This window comes from Pyrgilauda ruficollis, unplaced genomic scaffold (genome assembly GCF_017590135.1).
Source record: "Pyrgilauda ruficollis isolate IOZ18807 unplaced genomic scaffold, ASM1759013v1 scaffold14, whole genome shotgun sequence".
NCBI classification, from domain to species: Eukaryota; Metazoa; Chordata; class Aves; order Passeriformes; family Passeridae; genus Pyrgilauda; species Pyrgilauda ruficollis.
The window spans coordinates 9,050,032-9,070,097 of NW_024512543.1; the positions used below are offsets into that span (position 1 = coordinate 9,050,032).

Below are 20,066 nucleotides of genomic sequence, written 5' to 3' on the forward strand. Positions count from 1 at the left end.
GTATTTTGCTCAAAAATTAAGACATTCACAGAAATTTCATTTTTGATTCTTGAAATTGTCAGAAATAAAGCTATGCAACTACTTGAATGCATTTTAAAGTAATTTGAGAGAAATTATTGAGTCTCTCATCAGTTCTTTGTAACTGCTGAAGTCCAAATCTAATTTGTGATAGTCATGTCTAAGTGAATATTTAAAGTAAATTAATGTACTAAGTTATTAATAAACTAAGTTTCAAATAGAGAACAGTACCTTTAGGCCACACAATTTAAATTGTCCAGCAGACAAATGTTAAGAGCTTAATGTACTGGGATGCTGTAAACTGCTTTCCCCAAATTATTTACTTGGAGAATGGGATATGTCTGCTTCTTGAGATCTATGACAAAATTTAGAATGAGTTGGAGAACCCAAGAACCTAATTTTGTCCAAGTTGATTGCTGAAGCATTTATTACTAGCCCAAAGGTGTGTGTGGAGCTTTTGATGCTAGAAAGCTGCTGACAATCGTGCAGTTCCACAGCACTCTGGGCTGGCCACAACTCTAAAGAACCAACTGCTGCTCTGAAAAACTGCCATACTAGACTGAAAATGAAGCAATTTATAAAGAGAGTGAATGGATATGGAGCAAGACTCCACAGGCTTAAATACTGCCAAGTATTCAAATTTTCAGAAGTCTAAAATAAAAGGATAGTCACTCGCTGTTCTGCAGAACATCAGGCAGCTCTAAAGCATATATCCCAAAAATTCACATCACGTATTATAGTTCCGATGTAATTTTTTTGTTTTCAAAGGAAAAATAAGCTAAACAAGTTCTGCTTTCTACAAACAGTACAAACAGTCACTGAGGTTTTTCTCATTGAGTAAGGAAAAAACCAGCTCATTTCTCCTTGCTACACAGGGCAGTCTGGGTTCAACACTTTAACACACTAATGGCCATTTACTATTGACACATTGCCAACATTTTACTGAGGAAACATTGAGAAAGAAAAGGCAGGGGGGAAAGAAGTAATTATAACTTCTTAACTGTTTCTAACTTGCCTCACGTAACTTTGGAGGAAGTTCATAGGACAAAGAAGATATGCTTATTGGAACTTGAGGGCTTTCTCCCTGCTAGTTTTTAAGTCTACTGTAAGAAGTCACTTAAATTAAAAAGAGACAGAATAGAACAAGAATTCTTTTTCATAGAACACATCAGATAAACTCTGTAGGGAAAAGAAGTAATGAACTGAAGCCTAATCTTCCTAGTAGTTTTCTATAGTCAGTAGAGTGAGAGTTGCCTTCACAAAGACAACACAGAAAGGTAAAAATTAGGTTCCATTGTCTGATTTACTTCCTGGTGGTGTCTCCCCCACATTTGGACTTCATTTCAGCAAAATTTCTATCGAATTCTGCAGTCACTATAGCCTATATTAACCAGTTATATTACTATTAGTGAGGAAAGTTGAAGAAGATCCCTTGCACTTCACTACCAGTTTTGACAAACTTAGGACAAAGGAGGAGATAAAAAGAAGCTCAAAGAATAATGGACCTAATTAAAGCACAAACAAAACCACACCAAGGAAACTTACATTTCATCTGGCCACCACTTTTCTTCCCTGACACTATGTCAGATGTCTCTGCTAACCTGCAATCTAATAGCAGCGGAAAAGTTGCCCTAAAGAAACTATACACTTTCTGGAGTTTCTGAAGGTCAGAACAAGTATTTGAGAAGTTAACTCAGAAGTGAATAGTATACTGAAAGAAAGTGACTCTGTATAATGACCAGAAATAGTGAATTCACATTGACTTGGCCCATATTTGAAGAAATAAAAAACCCCTCTTAATTCCATGAACAGAAAATGAAATCTGAACCAGATTATCACTTCAGTGAACATCAACATTTTCTAAGGATGAAGACTGCATTCTCTACCTCCAACAGTGTCAATATAGAAAAGAAAGCACAGAGACTTCATACCTTTTAATATTTTAGGGATGTTCACCCTTTAAGCCCTTCACGACTATCACAGTCTCCACAACAAAATGAGGAAAAAAATCCATAGTGAGAGTAATAAGGACAGACAACATTCAGTTAGAAAAGTGAAACCCACAAAAAAATCTTTTTATAAAGGGTACATTCATTTGGCCCACTCACACTTCCCTAATATGTCATCTCTCTAAATAATTTCCAGAAAGGTGTATTTTCTCTTTATTTGTCCACTATAAAGGATCCTTAGTCCACCTGTAAAAGCCAGTATAATTAACAAAAAACAATTCCAAACTAGAATTATAGAAGCAATACAACATTGTCACATCCATCTCAGTCCTTTTCGAGCCTATGCATCAGGACTTGAACTGAGCGGTTCCTCAATACCTTATGAGGGTACAACACATGACCCATATGAGGGAAAAAAACACCTAACACTGTTTACCTGAGTCAGTCTGGTTCTCGGTGTAGCACCAACCAGTAAGATAATATTTGGTAATAAAAGTATTTCAGCCCATGGGTGTACTACAGTCAGTAACTCATAGTATAAAAAGCCCCACATTTCAGGAAGTGGCTTCTGTTCAAATCAGTATAGGCAGAAAAGAACAAACAGCAGAGACAAGCTTTTGCCTGTATTCTAAACAATGAACACACTGTCTTTCTCTCTTCTGCCTTCCAAAATTCAACACACTTCAGAAAACCTGGGGACCAAACAATTCTGATAGTAACTAAAGATCCATACATAAGGCTCTGAAAAGCAGATGCCTGGATTTGATTCCTTTTCTAACTTGCAATAAATAAAAATATTGTTTCTGTGGCTGTGAGGTTGTTCCACTGAGGCATGCAGAACAGAGCAGAATGAACTACTTTAATCTGTTTTAACTTATAAAAATTCATTAGTAGATTTAATCCCTTTTTCCAGCATGCAACTAAGAGGCATTTAAGGGTGCTACACAAAACAGCCTAAATCCCAGTCATCATCATCTAATTCTTCTCTTGTCTTCCCCTTCAAGTATAAAAGGGAAAAGGGAATAGTAGGCCTTGAAATAACTACTGATGTGTGAGGTTATCCGGCAAGTCAAAACATGCAGGAGCATCTAATAACCAACTCTCTCCACCAGTAGGGGATTTTCAAGGAAATACTGTAGTTTAATTGCCCATTTTCTATCTACAATGTTGATTTTCAAGAAGAGCAGGCTATTTTGGAGTTATGCCCTGGCTTATATGAAGATGAAAGATGTATCCAACTTGGTTCAATTAAAAAAGTTCTCCAGCTGCCTCCAAATCTGGCTTAAATACAGCATGAACTCAAAAATTAAAAGTTGAGTCAGAAAATCGGTGCTGAGGGAAGAGTAGCAGGGGGGAAGTGTGGAGAGTTTTTCTTTCTTTTAATGACATCACAAAACGGACACTTACATTTACTAAACTGAGTTATTCCCGTGTTAATTGTACATTAGATATGTAAAAATTAAATTCACAAACCAACAGTGAGAAGTCTAGGTGGAGTTGCATTAAGAGAAGAATGGGAAATCCAAGTTTACTTGCCAGTATGGGTTTAAACATGATTTAAGCTTTATAAAAGGTCAGAGACAGCTTAGCAATATTTCAGTCATATACAAATGATTATAACATCAGTTTTGCAAGAGAATTTGAGGCAAAAGAGGCAGCAGGGAGAGATGCATGCACTCTGCCTATCTACAATCATCTGTGCAATGTCCAAAATTTGCTTCAGCGAGTATATCTTGAGAATATGGAAGATGATAACTTAATGAGAAGTCATTATATTCACATTTTCACACAATGTTTGGATGCAAATTAAATAAATACCAAAGATTAAAATAGTAAGCTTATGCAGATTTTTCGAATATTCACCTCTAAACAGGTGCTGCTCATACCTATCAGTGGGTTCAAAAGGATCTGACAATTCACTGAGGCAGTTAACTTATTTCTTATGTCCAGATAGACCAGTATCTTTTTGACAGGAAAAAATGACTGACTACTTCAAACAGTCTAAGTAGGATTATACAAACAGGTTCTTTCCATGTATTTTACAACTGCTTTATGAACAGTTGGTATAAATGCATTCTTGTAGTTGCATGCAAATTAGCATATCTTTATCATTTGGGCCATTTACTTAAAAAAGATCAGTGTTTAGTACAGTTATATGTACAGTTCCAGACAAACTGAAACTGAAAATAGGCATCACCTGCCTCAAGCTATTAGTAATTAAATGTTCATATGGCATATTTGCAGACTTGATCCATTACTGACAGAATAACTGGCATTTTAATGTGTCCTCAATCAATTGTGGAGAAAGGAAGTATCAGAAACTCCAGATAAAACTGGCAGGAGTAAGTAGTGACTTTTTATTTATTTCCAGATTTTTAGTCCTAAATTGTGATGGTGCTCATCTGGTATATCTACAACATACAGGCATACCTTGACTACCTTCTTATGCACAAGCATGAAGTGCTCTTTCCTACCTGTTAACTGTACCCCTCCTGCTCTCCAGCTTTCTTGAGCTTACATTCCTCTCACCCAACACTGCTGCTTCTCTTTACAGAACATGATGGAACATGTTTTGGGAACAATTTTCTGATAATGTGCTCAAAAAGCCTCCATAAAAATTCACCTTTACTATGATTGACAACTGCTCAAGAAGAACAGTCTCACAGGATGAATTTATGCACACTACCAATCTTTTCATTACTAAGTTATGGTACCTGTAATAAATATAGCAACAGTAATGCTTAAAAGCTATTCCTGACAGTTTTTGGAAACTTAAATAACAAGTTTCCTTTGTCAATCTAAACCACATGTTTACTGTTATTCAACTACACAAAACCACGGTTCAATTACTCTGTCATTTTTTATATCTATCCCAAATACCCTTTCTCATTACTTGCTATTTAGTGGCAAGGTTGAAAGGACTCTCACCCTGAACATACAGGACTTAGAATAACCTCATCTATCTCAATTTGCTGTAAACTCTAAATACAAGCAAAATTGACTAGATTTGCCTATTGATAATAATAAACTTGCTTTTATGGTGTACATTTTTTCTAATTATATTCCACCGTTTCAACTGCTCTTCACAATAACGTATGTTAAAGATTTTCCCCCATGAAAAAATAAAACCACAAGCATCTCCATATAGCATATATATGCTGACAACTATTTTTGATCACTTTTTCCTGCATATATACAGAAATCAAAACAACAAAGGGACCCACTTTATTATTTAGATGTCAAGAGGAAATACATTAGAATACAAGTCTAGTTTTCACAACACTATTCTTAGAGATACAATGAATTTCCATGCAACTACAGGAAGAGACTTAGTCATGATGTATCTGTAAGTGCATATCCTTTGTTTTTTAAATTAACTATGAAGGAAAGGAGGCAAAAGAAAAGGTACTACTTCAAGATTACATCCCTTCCTCCTTTATGCTAGCCCTGCTCTACCTAAGCCTTTCACCAGTGTCACTGGTAACAATTTCCACCCCATCTCCCCAAAACAAACAAAAAAGAAGTATACACTAAAAACTTCTTCACAGAAAAAAAATTTACAATACATTCTTTAAGTTTTTGTATTGTAAAGAGTGTATTTAACCTAGACAAAAGCTGAGTAGTGCAAAGTAATTGTGGGTAAAATTTTACAAATCAGAATGCCAAGAGAAGACACTATCATGGAATAAAAAGCAAAGGAAAAAGTGCTAGACTTTGATTGTGAATTTCTTCTAAAGATGTGAAAATATAGAAATAAATGGTGCTCCAAAGCAACAGAATTAATTCACATTTACAACCCAACCTTAGATTTGTCAATTACAACTGCTCTGAAAAACTTACTCTTGACTTCTGTTTACTGAAGAGGGGAGTTCTGAAGAGGGAAAGAAAGAGGAAACCATTTATAAAACCAATGTATTCTGAGTTTCCAAGCTGCAGGTCTCACATTTATAGCTGAGGAGCAAGACTATTAAACTGAATTTCACTTATTGCCCACAGGTTAGAAAAATAAGCATAGTTTACAACTCTGTGAAAATAATACAAAGAGACTAGCAGAGGGAAATCTACTTGTCTGAAGGGTTCAAGCTTACAGGCCTTTAAATGCAAGGTATCTTCAATTAAGTTTTTTCTCTTTTTGCAGTTTTCCTTTCAAGTGTTAACACACTCAGGATACATTGCTCCATCATCTCTCAGGTGTAACAAATCAAAGCCTTTATTTTCACCTCTGACATTTTCAAATAACATGTGAATATATGACATACCTTATGCTGTAACAGTTCAACCCTGCATCAGCTAACGATTTTTTTTAGGTTTAAGCCTACACACTGTACAACCTACTTGCTTTCTTTTTGTACTTTGCCGGATCTCCTCAATTTCACAAACTTCTGAACAGAACTGTCATTATTAATTCTCAGCAAGACACCTCAGCCACTATGAATCACTGCAACGACTGGCAGCAAGTGTCGGCACTCCGCTCACAATGCCTCAGAAACAGAAGGAAGTCCTAAAGCAACTAAAAGCTTTTAGCTAAACCTACCGCTGACTTGGTTCTTGCACAAGTCTTCATCCAACTTCATTAAGTAAGAGAGCAAAGAAAAAGCATGCATTAGGGTGACATAACATTTCACAAGGCAAAAAAATTTCATTATTCTGCCTCTCTAACACCAGCATCTCAGCTCCATGTCTCCAGGTAGGGACACCACATAGGCTGGAACTTTAGTTTCTCAAACTTCATTAAAAGCTTATTGAACAGTGATCGTTATGCATCGTATAACTGTCCACAGTGGAGTTGGGCCCTCAGAGTTTACTTATCGAATATCAGGCACCAGAACTACTTGGCTCTATTCAAGAGTACAGATTACAACATGTTGCACCCCTTCTTAACACAAGCACTGCACAACGTAAACCATTATAATTACTGCGCAAAACTGCGTATTTCTCCATGCTGTGTGAAAATTAAATTGCTAATTAATATCCTGCCCATAAAGCAATTGATAATAATGATTTTTCCTGAAGAGGAGTGAAAGTGAAAACAGAAGAAGAGCTTTGTTGTAGTCTCTAAGGTGCTGCTTAACTGCATTACTAAGCCACAGATTTCTATACAACAGATTCCTGCAAATAAACAGGGAGTGAGCATTTCTCTGCACAGGGAAGTTGTGGTTCTTTTCCCAGAACTTTTATTTACCATGACCATTGCATTTTAGCATGCATACTACTTTAACAACATTATCATCTGGAACACTGGCAGCTCTGCAGTCCAGTAGTAGAGATAACAAAATATTTAAACTTCAGCAATCATGGAGAAGTTTACTGTTGTTCTGACAATCATACCCACAAAAATACAAAGAAGGAAACTACTGTGACTTCATAGAGACTGTATTCACTGTGTGGTAGAAGAAAACTCAAACTTATTTTTCAACATCTTTTGGAAACTTTAACCCATGTTCATCCCATGAACAAGTGTACTTTAGCACTCTGAGTTCAGCAGAAAAAAATATAGCTCAATTTCTAGTGATGAGTAATTTAAAATACATGTTAGTATAGACCATTCTGCAGCATAACTTTACAGAGTTATAAATACAAGATTAAAAGTTATGGTAGGATGTACTTGCTTTCTTACATTCCACTCAGTGTCTCACTGCCTGTCCATGCTCATCACGTGAACTCGTAGTCAATACAGCTTGCTTCATGGCATCAAGACAAGCTCATTTTGAAATTACCATGGGCATCCAGAGCTTACCAGAGAATCCTGAAACAGCTTGCTGTGAGACATAGCCACATGCAGAGGCTCATGCTGGTATTAGAGAATAAATCATCTTCAAGAGAGACATGCTATCACACCAGCAAAACCTCAGTTTTTGTTGAACTACTATTCTCATTAAAAAATAATCTTCCTTATTATCCTTACATGTTTCATCTTAGATTCACTGTTCCCCTATTAAAACATACTATATTTTTTTTCAGCAAACAAAATTTCTAGATAAATGTAAATCACTGCCTGGCTATTTTTGTAGGGATAGTAATACTCAAAACAGAACACATGCAGCTAGTAACAGACAAATGGAGGTATCTAGTTGTGACACTCATGCATTTTACCAATGCTCTAAAATGTTTTCCTCTTCAAAGGTCTAATCTATTGATCTAATTTGGTTCCATTATTGACATATTAAGCAACACAATTAAGGGACTGCTTAAGTCAGTTTACTAGGGATGGGATAGTGTGGTGTATGAGGGGTTTGCGCATGTGTTGCTCTTTTATGTTTAAAAAATAACAGTGAGAATAAGTTCTGCAGATATCTCAATATTACGTCTTTTCCTTCCTGCTATTCACAAGACCCATGTTCAAGTTCAACAGTCTTTCCATTAAGTATTCAGTTGTAATAATTACTCATACTTTAGAGCTGTCAAACAGAATTCCTACCAAATGGCAAGCATAAGACAATTGTGGTGTAATTTATCATGGTAAAAGCATCCAACTAATTTTCAAATTGTCTATTAAGTGCCCATAATTGACATACTTTTAGCTGGTCTTGACATTAAGAAAAGTTCCAGCATACTCACCCGTACACCCAGTGTCGATCTACTAAGTCAAAATCTAAAGATTTGTCTAAACCAGAATGGTTGATTTCAGATGTTGTTTCAAGATAATAATAAAGAGAACGACAAAATTAATCCATTTTTCCCTCTCCCTTAATATAAAATGTTAGTTTCAACACAAGAAATATTGCTATAACTTCCACTGACTAAACTAGTTTCTTGTTTGATAGACTCACAATAACTCATTCTATCCTTTGTTGAGAAATCAAATAAAAATCAAAAACGTCTGGTTGCCCACGCTTATTTTTGCACTTAAAGATTTAGCAGCTCTCTTGGAAGCTGGGAAAAGAGACATCTTTAGAACACAGTGTTAAAAATACATCTCTGTTTCCCTACCTGTTTCTCACTCAGAGCTGTGATTTTGGCTTGAAGTTCATGAAGTTGTTTCTTCAAATCAGCATTCTGATTAGAAAGAAAAAATATCTGTGAGAAAGATATTCCATTTGTTAACAAAGAGTAGTACCAGGAAGGTGGGTTTTTTTGTTTGTTTGTTTTGTTCTTGCATAGTGCACTACAAATACAGCACCTCTGGATGTACAGCCAATAAAATTCAAATGGCTCAACAAAGCCTTATTTAAGTCACTGAGTGCAACAATAATCAGAGGACCTTTCTAGCACTCAAAGAGATAACCCAGTTTGGAAAGAAGATTTCATTAAAACATCCATTAGTGCTTATCACATTATAAAGCACATTTGTACATTTCATCAAGTTTACAAATTAAACAATAAATGTTTGTTAATATGTAATACAACAGTATCATACTGTATACAACAGTACACTATGGTATATTATCTAAAACATTCTCATCTATGCTACTTATGCATAGACATTTACACTTAGCTATGTAGAGTATCAAGCATACCTACTAAATCTTAATTGACACATATATCAATTGAAGGCAAACATACTTAAGTCCTTACTTCCATGTATGCTTATGCCTTAAACTGTGCTAAAGAGAATTACATTTGCCTTAACACATCATTCATATTAGCACTTTGCTCAGAGTAGCACTTTTCAAAGTTTCAGATTCTAAAGCCATAAGCAACACTAGAAAGATGCAGACAGAAAACAATTTTTACCAGGACTTTTTCTTTTCTACTGAAATAAAAAAAAATTAAAGAAACGTCTGTCCTTGGTTTAAAACATGTGAAGCTCTGCAGAAATGTGACAGGGATTCAAGTTCTCCTTAATTTTTGTCCTTTCTCACTTTTTTGTTCTCAATTATGTTGCAAAGTTTTCATACTAGATTATGCAGGTTTGGTCTGCTAAGCCGAAATATTAAAACACACGACTAACATAATCACAGGAAGTTCATGCATATTCCTTAGTTTTACATTCCTCTAATTTTGAAATGCACTTTGATCTTAGCTTGCAGATAGCGTCTGATTCCAGCAAAACCAGATATTGACCAGTCATCCTCCCTACTTCTAGATTCTACTTAATAACCTGGGATAAAAATGCATTAAGAGCATTGGAAACAGGGACCAGATATATTTTCCTGATTCTAGGAACTTTGCATGGCTGCTTGCAGCATGACCTCACTTTTAGCAAGTATGAACTGAAAGTGAACTGCTCTGCAGACTAATTGTTAGCAGACTGGACCAGCAAATACGAGCAGCAGATCTTACCCAATCCCATCAGAATAACAACATTCAAAACCCAGATTTTTCAATACACCCTGCTTAACCCTCCCTGTCAGAGGTTTAACTGCTTGAGTGTTATTAAAAGCTGTCTTCTCACTTCACTGAGCTCAGAAAAAAAAAGTACATTCAGAAAATTACAGGACATTTACTATTGTCTGGGGATGGGAGATCTTAACAGCAAGCCTCAAGTGAGCAGCCTTTATCCCTCTACTCAACATTTCAGACTGGTCTGAGAGTGACAGAGCACTCCCCATCCAGCATCCAGGAGTGTTTAACTGCTGTACAAGAAAACCCAGGGACCTTACGCAGTCTTTGAGAAAGGGATGGCTTCTGCTGTCTATGCAGGGAGTCCAGTTATCCAACTTTAGAAGTTCTGAAACTTCCCAAGGCCAAGTGTCCATTCTATGGACACTACAGGGTCTGGTAAGATACCCAAGACAGACAATCTCAACACAACCTTAAGCTATATTGTTCTGACAAAATTTTTTTGGACAGAATATCCTCTCTCTTCTTGTACTGTAAACCCTCTGATACTCCAAAAATGAAAGAAGTTATTGCAAATAATGGCAGCTTTTCTAGAGAGCAGCTTCCAATAGAATCAGAAACTTACTGCTCATCTGAACTGCACCACAGCCCAGAAAAGTCACTTGATTTAAACTATTAAGAATATGCACGAGGCAAAAAGCTCCATAATAGCAAGAATTTTGGTTTTGTTTTAAACAATCCAACAGTCATTGTTCAAAAACTTATGAACAACTTTTCTTCTAAACACTGTGTTAGCAAGGAAGAAGGTGATCTAGAAATAACTAAAATCATTTACTTCATGCACTGTAATTTCCTGCATTTTAAAGGAAATTATTCAATATAAAATAAATAGTTACCTGTGGATCTTGCTTCATTTGGGCAACCAATTTCTAGAAAGAAAAAAAAGCAACAATACAATGAAAATTTTCATTACGAATATCTTGAACAATTTAAAATTCAGTATTTTTTAAGAACCTTTGTAAAAGCAAAACATTTTGTTTACAGCATTTCAATAGCAAAGCCTGGAGTTCAGTATTATAACATTTTCAAACCCATTCTTATTAATACAGCAAAAGTACTGTACTAAGCCATCACTTTTGCTCCTCGAAAACAGCTCTTGAACAAGTGATGCTTTTTAAAGACAATTTAAGCCAGCTGGATAAGATAATCTAATAGCTGTGCCTCCTCTAGAATTGCTGGCCTCTTTGCTTGCAGTCACAAGAAACACAAACCACAGATATCTGCTGCAGGCACAAAAGCTGTTTGTATATTCAAGGGCAGAATGTTTCAAGTATTAAAGCCCTGCCTGTGTGTTGACTTGGCTGGTAGCAGATGGAAGACCCATGCTCAGAAGTATCTTTGCCACTTTTCTCCCTCAGAGAGAGATTGAGATCATTGTAGAAGAGATGCCCTCTACATCCGAAGGAAAACAGACAGATTGTTACCATTCACTATTCCTCCTCTCTCACTTCCTTCAGGCAGCTGCAGGAGAATGCTGTCTATTGCTAAGCAAGGCAAAAGTTACCGAAGAAAACCAGAGCCCAGAATGAAGACACAATGTAAACCAAAAACTCCTAACATCTTTTTTTGTAAATTTGTAGAAATGTATTTCTCTATTGTTTTCAAAGATTGTGTCTTAGGTTTAGTAGCTACTAAAACACATTTCTTTCACTGATCTGCTTTAATTACTTTTTGAACCAGGAAACCATTCTAGATTCTGTGATGGTAAGTTCCCAAGTTAAATTACAGGACTCTTATGTAAAAGGATGACCTCCTTTTTCTTTTGAATCTGTTTCCTTACAATGCAAGCATAAAGGACTAATACGATTACAGAAAACCAGAGCTGACTTGAGTCTAGAGGAGTTGGAACCTGGACTTGATGATTCTTACAGATCCCTTCCAACTTAAGACACTGTATGATTATATGGCTGCTTCTCTATGCAGCTCCTTCTTACATTTTTTCCACACCACATATTCCCCCATCAGTCTTCACCTCTTCAGACCAAATGACTCCTCATGCACAAATCATTCCATTGCTTTGCTCACTCTTGGCACTATTCCATAATTCCCTAGTTTGTCTCTATCATCTGGAGACAAAGTTTAAAACTACGTGCAACACTCAAGTACTCTGTACTGCAAAAACTCCTTCCATGGTGCCAACAGCCAGTTCACAGCCTGCTATTGCAGATGTAAAACTGGGCCTGTTTTTCCAAAGTGCATCACTTGGCATTTATCTACTCTGAATATTATTGTTTCGTCATGCTGCCATTCGGCATCACGGGAACAGACTTAGCTTATTTTTCCTCGGTGCTTCCTGCCACATTGGAGCTTGACAAGCAACAAATCTGTTAGTTTTTATATAAAGTGCTCCTGCAGACGCAGTCATAAGACAATATAGTCAGTACTGTAAACTCCTCATAAAATATTGCTAAATTTTTGGATCACACAGTACTACGTCATGCAGTCCTAAGGAAAAAAAAAATATTCCTCTCAAACATAAGCTAAATTTAAGGTATTTTAAAAGCTACTAATCTTTCTGCCATGAAATAAGAAAAGGACAAGGATGCTTAAGGTTCCTTCCACACATCAGCTTGAGGAATCATCTGTGAAACTCTATCCTTCTGTAAGAATAGCTAAATACAAGTCCTTTAACACCTCTTGTGATCAAAACTATGAAGAGTAGTCTGCTTCAAATTTATCTTAATTAAGTCAAAACAGCAGCAGAATTAACTGCTTAGACTTAGATGCATCTCTTCTCAGGACAAGCAATATAGCTTTGACATGGAAGACATTTGAATATTCAAGTTGTGCACTCATATAGAAGTGATCTGGTCAGGCATCATTCATGCTGGATTCTCTGATCATAGAAAGAAGACAAAAAAGTAGCTTTTTCTGAACAATTAAACACCTTTTTGGGGTTCTTACTGGTAGTTTTAGATACACTTTGCCAAAGCAGCATTATGAAAGCTTCAGACAGAGTTCGGGAAATGAAACAGAAGAGGCAAAACCCAAGGAGCTATTCTACAAACAAAACCACATCATACTGAGCATCACTTGTACAGCCATGTAAGCGGTCACAGGCAACACGCTGCATCAGGAAGCTGGGAGGGTTTGGCTACAGAGCTGAGCTGAATTCCTTATGCTCATCACAGACACCTGTCCACCACTTCCAACAGGACAACAAACCACGACTGCGTGAGTGTCATCAAGCTTTGTTAGAGAGTCCTCAGAAAAAGAAATACTAGAGAAGTAAAAGATGACAAGAGACAATTCTTCATAAATCCTGAGTGAAAAGTAGGAGCATATTATATCTCTTTAGGTCGCAAAATTCAGAGCTATATGAGAAAGTTCAAGCATTTAATTTGAAGACTTTAAGTGTCAAAACCAGTTTAATGTTTATCAGTGTGCATGCTGACAAGCAATAACCATGCAAGCATAGTTCACAAAACCTTTACTGAAGCACCCAACATTTTGTTGTAAGTGTTATTTTCCACTGTAAGCATATAGACTTTTTCTTAGCCTTAATTATAGAAATACACAGCATCTTGAATTAAAAAAGACAGCCTTCTGATATCATGGTTTTTCTAGTTTCACAAACTAAAACCAAATCTAATTAAAGCTGATTTTTGTGCAAAGCTCACTTTTAATGGCAACTGGGAAAAGTTAAAGCAAAGAAAGTCAAAAACCCCACCAACTTTAAGCTGTTTAAAAAAGGTCTTTTTGGATATTTCTCAGTCTTCATCCCTGTTCATCAGTGTCATTGTGAACAGATACTAAAAGTTACTCAAAATTCAGTCTTAAATTTTTTGGTTCACTTGGGCATAAAGGGGAATGAACATGCACACAAGGGGTAAACACTGTCATACTAACATGAGCATGATTAACATTGTGATTGCTTTACAGTAATTAATACTTGAAGAAAGTACTTACTGGCCTTAAACATTTCTATGTCTGCAGCAAAATGCCATGGTAATTTCTGAACTTCCTTATCTCCACAAAAAAAGGTCATTGAAGTTTTGACTACAAAGACCCTGGAGTTACTGAGGAGAGCAAAATACTCATCTATAGTTCTAGAAATCCATCCTTAGCTTTTTCAGGGTTTGCTCCCTGGCTGTATATTTTGCTAAAGCAGACATAGCTTGATTTTACCAATTCACCCATTCAAGTTCTTGCAACATGCACAGCATTGCCACAAGTACTGAACAAGCCATCCAGATCACATTTTAGACAACTCACCAAACAATTTTGAAACATTTTCCAAATTTCATATGATGGACTACACTGATCAATGTTAATTATCATACATTTCTTTTATCCACTGTGAGTTTCAGATATCTGAAGAGCATCAGAAATACTTGGAGAACTATGTTTAGAAAAGGTCTCGTTAAATTTAACATTTCAAGTTTGCAGCTAGTCTGTGTCTATGGCTGTAATAATTTTCTTCCAAGAATTAATATGCATATGTCCTCCTATATTTACTACATCAGGTTTTAGTATCATTACTTGTAATAGTTCCTCATTGGCATTGTAAAACAATGGCAAACTGCAACCTTGCTGCCATATAGTATTGAAGAGGTTACTAGTAAAAAGACCCAACATGTAAAAATTTACAAAGCCCAAGCACTACAACATTTTGGTTATCAAAAATATAGTTTAGAACCTACTGAAGTAGAAAACATTCCAGAAGAGAAGCACCAGATTAAACTATGCAGCACTATATACCTTTCACTTCAAAGTTCCTCCACCATATTCCTCCATTGCCAACTGAATACTGAAGTTGGCTTCAGAACATCAGAAAAGCCTTCCAGACATCAGAAAAGCCTTCCAGATAGAAGCAGCTGAACACTGTTTTCAGAATGTTTTTATTACTGCTACAAAATACAAAGAAAAAAAATCCCCACCCACAGTTTGATATGTAGATTTTCCACATTTGCTAAAAAACAACAGGTGGTCAGGTCAAAATGCAGAGTATAAAATTCTGAAGTAGTTTCAAGCTTATAAAACTATTATTATTATAGTTGTAGTGCTATTGCTTAATGCTCCCATTAGTAGTAATACTAATTAGCAGTACTAATGCTGCTATTGCTTTAAAGTAAGAAAGTACGTAAATTACCTGGTGAACCTGAATTTCCACTTTCAGAGCCTCCTGTAGAGTCTGCAGCTCCATTCTCTACCTTCTCCACTTTCCCCAGAAGTGTCTTTGCTGATTCCAGTGCCTTTAGTTCCTGGTTTCCTCTTTAACACCAGTCCTATAGAAAAATAAAGGTTTTGTTTCGATTAGTGAAGGAGAAGAGTCCATTTGAAAAAAAAGAGATTATAACACACCAGGAATTCAATAGAGAACTATATTCAAATGCAGCTTTCTAGTCTAAATACAGTCAGTCTTTGAACACAAGAAATCTGCAGGCTCTACAAAATGCCTGCCTTGGAGTCATTTAGCCAAATTTGTTACTTCCCACATATCCCAAAGTTGACATACTTATCCCTTATCTTAGTTTGCAGGCAGCTATTTCCTACCAATATCCTATTGCAGTTGCATATTAAATTAGCAAATTTAACTACGGAGACTATTATAAAAATCTGTGTAGATGAAAACCTATTCTGGAGAATAAAATTCTACAACCACAATAAATAGTTAAATTGAATGTACTGCATTAACACACTTTCGTGACACTATAGAGCTGTTCTTAGACGGGACAGTGCATGTTATTTAACAGAACAACATTAATATATTAATAACTCATTGTCTAAAGTTTGTGCCAAGGTAGTAATTTCAGTTGAAATCTGTTCTGAAGGAACAGAAGAGTGATATTAAGCAGCACAACACATTTCAAAAATATTCATTTTATAATCTTTTTAATCTTGGAAATCTACTTGTAGATCATAAGTATAAAGTTTAGCATCTTCACTTGTACTACAAACAAATTAATCCCTCCAATCTCTGACACAGAAAAGCATTATCAAAAATACTTCAAAAAGCCCTGAATGCTGGACAAGAGATTTTTTTTCAGAAATATGTTAAAAGTATCACCTTCTGAAACAGGATTAAGATTCCGATAGGCACAAATCAGAGTGGAACCTGTGTAAAAACATCTATAAATGCAAACACATGAAAGTCACTGGAAAACATTATATAGCAATGTTTCCAGTCACTTTTCCATCCAGACACTACAATTAAGGAATTGCTGCAGTGTTAAAATAGTTCCTATTTTTTTTATTCTTTGAAAATTGCTCACATTCATTGCACAGGTGTTGTTGCCAATTCAGAGGCCTTCCTAATGAGACTACAATGTTTTCAAAAGAATCCTGACAGCTTTGATTAGACATGCAGGCTGTAAAAAAAGAGTAATTCCCATAAGTTAAAGAATTTTATTTTAATACTGTCTCACTACAGTAAACTGAAGCAGTGGACAAATTTATGAACTCCTGAAAAAAAAATAAATAAGGTTGAAGGTGAGTGTTTTGTTTTGTTTATTTATCATTTATCAAATGTTTTCAAACAGAAATATGTTACAAAAAGAGTAGATTATAAAGGGGAGTTAAAACACATTACATTTAAACTCTTTGTCAGTGTTGTCTGCTGCTAGCCTAAAGTTACTTATTTAAATAACAAAGGCCTGATCAAACTTTCTAGCCAACACATGAAATGACCTTCTGCAAGGGCCTCTCCCACATGTGACACAGATGAGTGAAAACAGCTGCCTTTGCAGCACTAGTCTCTATAAAATTGTAATCTGTATCGAGGGATACATGGAAATTACATGTAGCTCCCTGTCCTATTACCACAAACAGTAATGAGAAAACAGAATCACGGATTATTACTTCCACTCACTGACAAGAACAATTATAGCATGCTTTGAGTCCCCACTACTGCAGTTTCAAAAGAAGCCATGCTTCAGAAAACCACGTGGGAGACTGGTTAATGAAAACTGGAACCCACTGCAGAGGGTAGAAGACTTTGTGACCCTTGGGAATTCAGTTTCAGGGTAAAGACAGGCAGATATGGTCAGTTTCTTTCTCAGTGTGTCTCCAAAAAATCAGAAGGCACACATGATGAATAATTTGCACTGCTCTGCAGCTACATGCTAACATCAAACATAAGTGCAGAACAGCAAAACAGTTATCTCAACTGAACGTAAAAGAGATCCAAAAGAACGTAAAAAATATCCATCACTTAAATATATGTAAGGTCCAAAACATGTTCATGGCAAACATGACACAGTGTTTCCGCAAAAGAACATATGAAGATTGAGCAACTTCTATTAATGCACAACTTAATTTGACAGATAGAAATTGCAGTATTGATGGTTCATAAAGACTAATCCAAGCTAATTGCATCTATGCCTTGAACAGCTAGCAAGATTTTTCAAAATTAATTTTTAAGAGGTTCAAGGAAAAAGTGACACTGCCTTGCAGAAAAAAAGTAGTTGCTCAGCCTAGCTATGTTTATAGGGGTATAAACATGAAAAAATATATTTCATTTAAAAGTTTGGTCAAGTTACCAAATTCTGAATATAAAATATATACAATTGTTTATTTCTAGAACACACACTTGTAGCTTCCCTTCCCAAGCAGGAATAGCTATGCTGTTATCCCTGTCTAGAATTCCCCTGAGGTACCTTTTACACAACCAATACAGTTAAAAAAAACCAAAAAAGAGCCCAAAATAAAAACCAAAAAAACCCCAAACATTCCTTACATCCAGCAAAACCTGAACTGCTTTTTTCCAGTTTACATAGAATAATGTCTATACATATCTATGAGGGCACCTGGTTAAATATTGCTCATACTTCCTTTGAGAGGAGGTAAAGAACTACATAAGTGGCTATACATTTTGCTAGTGCAAAAACTTTCAGTATTTTTGAACTTTCCTTTTAGACTGAACTTAAAGGGAAGATTAAAAAAACTTAAGTTCAGTAGCATTATAAACTATCTACAATACCACAGTCAAAGACGTGTAAAACCATCTCTGAATTAATCATAGAACATTGTGCATTTTCCACTTTACTCTTACGGTAGTGGAATTATTTCAAGTAAAAAGCTTGTAGATGACTGAAACTGCATGAATGGCTTGGCCTGAAAAAATTCTTCATCTCACTATATTTAAAGGAAAACAAGCAAATGCCTTGCTCAATACCAGAATTGGTGATTTCCAAAAGGAAGGCACAGGATTCAGGAGTACATGCATCTCCTGTACACCCAGACATACTTCCAAGTCTCAGCCAGGAAGAACACTGAGCAAGCGGTAAATGAGGCATTTTTGGATGGATTTCAACTATTGGAGGCAGCAGTTCTCCATTCAATTTCTTGCTTGCATTTATTTATTACCAATAATTATTTATTTCTTAAATAGTTGCTTCAAGACTTATAATTTCATACTGAGATAAGTGCCCCAATGTACTGCATATAGACTATTTAAATATTCAAAGACTGAATGAAAAATCACATAAGTGATTCACACTTGTGTTATCTCAATTAAATACAATCTACATGGGAATCTTTAAAATATTACAATACTATTTCAGCTATGACTATTTTGGAAGCTACACTAGAAACACAGCTGACAAGGCAAATAGATTGATATAAATAAAGGTAGGACACACACAAAGCCATGAATGCCTTCGGTGTGTATGGAAGGATTCTAAATAACTGAGAATTTTAGAGAGAAGTCTTCCTGAGTCAAAAAACTCTTCAAATAAATTTAGTTTTCATATTACACAGAAAAAAAAATTATTTTTGAGTAGATGAATTTAAATGTTGCTTACAGACCCCTGGGCCCAAATCTCAGCCTTAGAGAGATTTTATTTATAAGACTGGGGCTTCCATCAGCAACATTTACTTTTTAAGACTTAATTCCTGAATACATGAATAGATAGAATTTCAGTTTCAGTAACCATCAAACTTATCCAGGAATGGATGCCAGCTTTTCATATAATCTATTATTAGGTAAGCCATTTTAGCCTTGGGAAGAAGTACTTACCAGTTTTGAGTAAGTTATCCCTTTCAGCTCTCTACCCCCTCCTACAAAAGAAAAACAACAACAACAACAAAAAAGATAATTACAAATATTTTTAACTGGAGTTTGAAACAAAAAAAAAAAAAATCAAATATTTGAAAAGTTACAGAGGGAAGGGTTGGGACTTTAGAAAGGGGTTTTTGGTTGGTTTTTCTTCAGGGGAGTTGTAATTTTTTTTTTAAATGCTGAAGCTAACTAGAGAACACCACTTTGAAAGAAAATCTGTTCAAAGTGGCAGGGAAAACTAAGGAGACCTACAATTTTAATCTGGATTAAAATAAAAACTATTACTTTAGTTTTTATTACTATTATTTAAGGGGAGAAACAATTAGAGGTACAAATTTTTCTAGTTCTGTGCGAGGTCACCGTTCCCCTCCCATGGGGAAAGACCTGCTCTCCATTATAGATCTATTAAGATCTATATCATAAGCCTTGTCAGTTCCCACAGCTAAATATGACGAGGTTACCCACCCTAGACATTTGCCCATCATCTCTGCTAGAGGTTGCACCAACCCCCAAAGATGCTAGAGCAGGTGGTAGGTCAGCTCAGTCACCAGAGCTCAAATCCCAGAGCACTGCTGGGGACTGAAACAAGCAGCAGCATAAGCCAGTATGGTGGGACACAAAGGTGGAGGCCAAGAAGAGGCACTGCCTGTTACGCTGCCTGGGTCACAGGTAGAACACTCTGCAGCACAGCAAGGTAATACCTCTGAAATCACCACATGAATCATAAAAAAATCATGAGTCAGAGTTCTAAAAAGATAGTTACAATATAAATGATAACTCATTTGCTCAATTACTTTGCCTGATGCTAAAAAAAG

At 35.9% G+C, this 20,066-nt stretch overlaps 1 protein-coding gene across 7 annotated transcripts in view; it reads right to left on the reverse strand.

Annotated features, from left to right (window-relative positions):
• PHF21A (PHD finger protein 21A) overlaps positions 1–20,066 on the reverse strand; it is a 124,837-nt gene that overhangs the window by 74,993 nt on the left and 29,778 nt on the right. For 4 of the 7 annotated variants that reach the window (XM_041460007.1, XM_041460008.1, XM_041460010.1 and 1 more), the window contains 4 exons: positions 19,210–19,250; positions 15,343–15,478; positions 11,087–11,119; positions 8,898–8,984 (listed from right to left, as the gene is read on the reverse strand). In XM_041460007.1, coding sequence (XP_041315941.1) covers positions 8,898–8,984; positions 11,087–11,119; positions 15,343–15,396 — 174 coding nt within the window. In that variant the 5' untranslated portion in view covers positions 15,397–15,478; positions 19,210–19,250. The remainder of the gene's footprint in view (positions 1–8,897; positions 8,985–11,086; positions 11,120–15,342; positions 15,479–19,209; positions 19,251–20,066) is intronic. The other 3 variants (XM_041460014.1, XM_041460009.1, XM_041460012.1) reach the window with 1 other exon arrangement.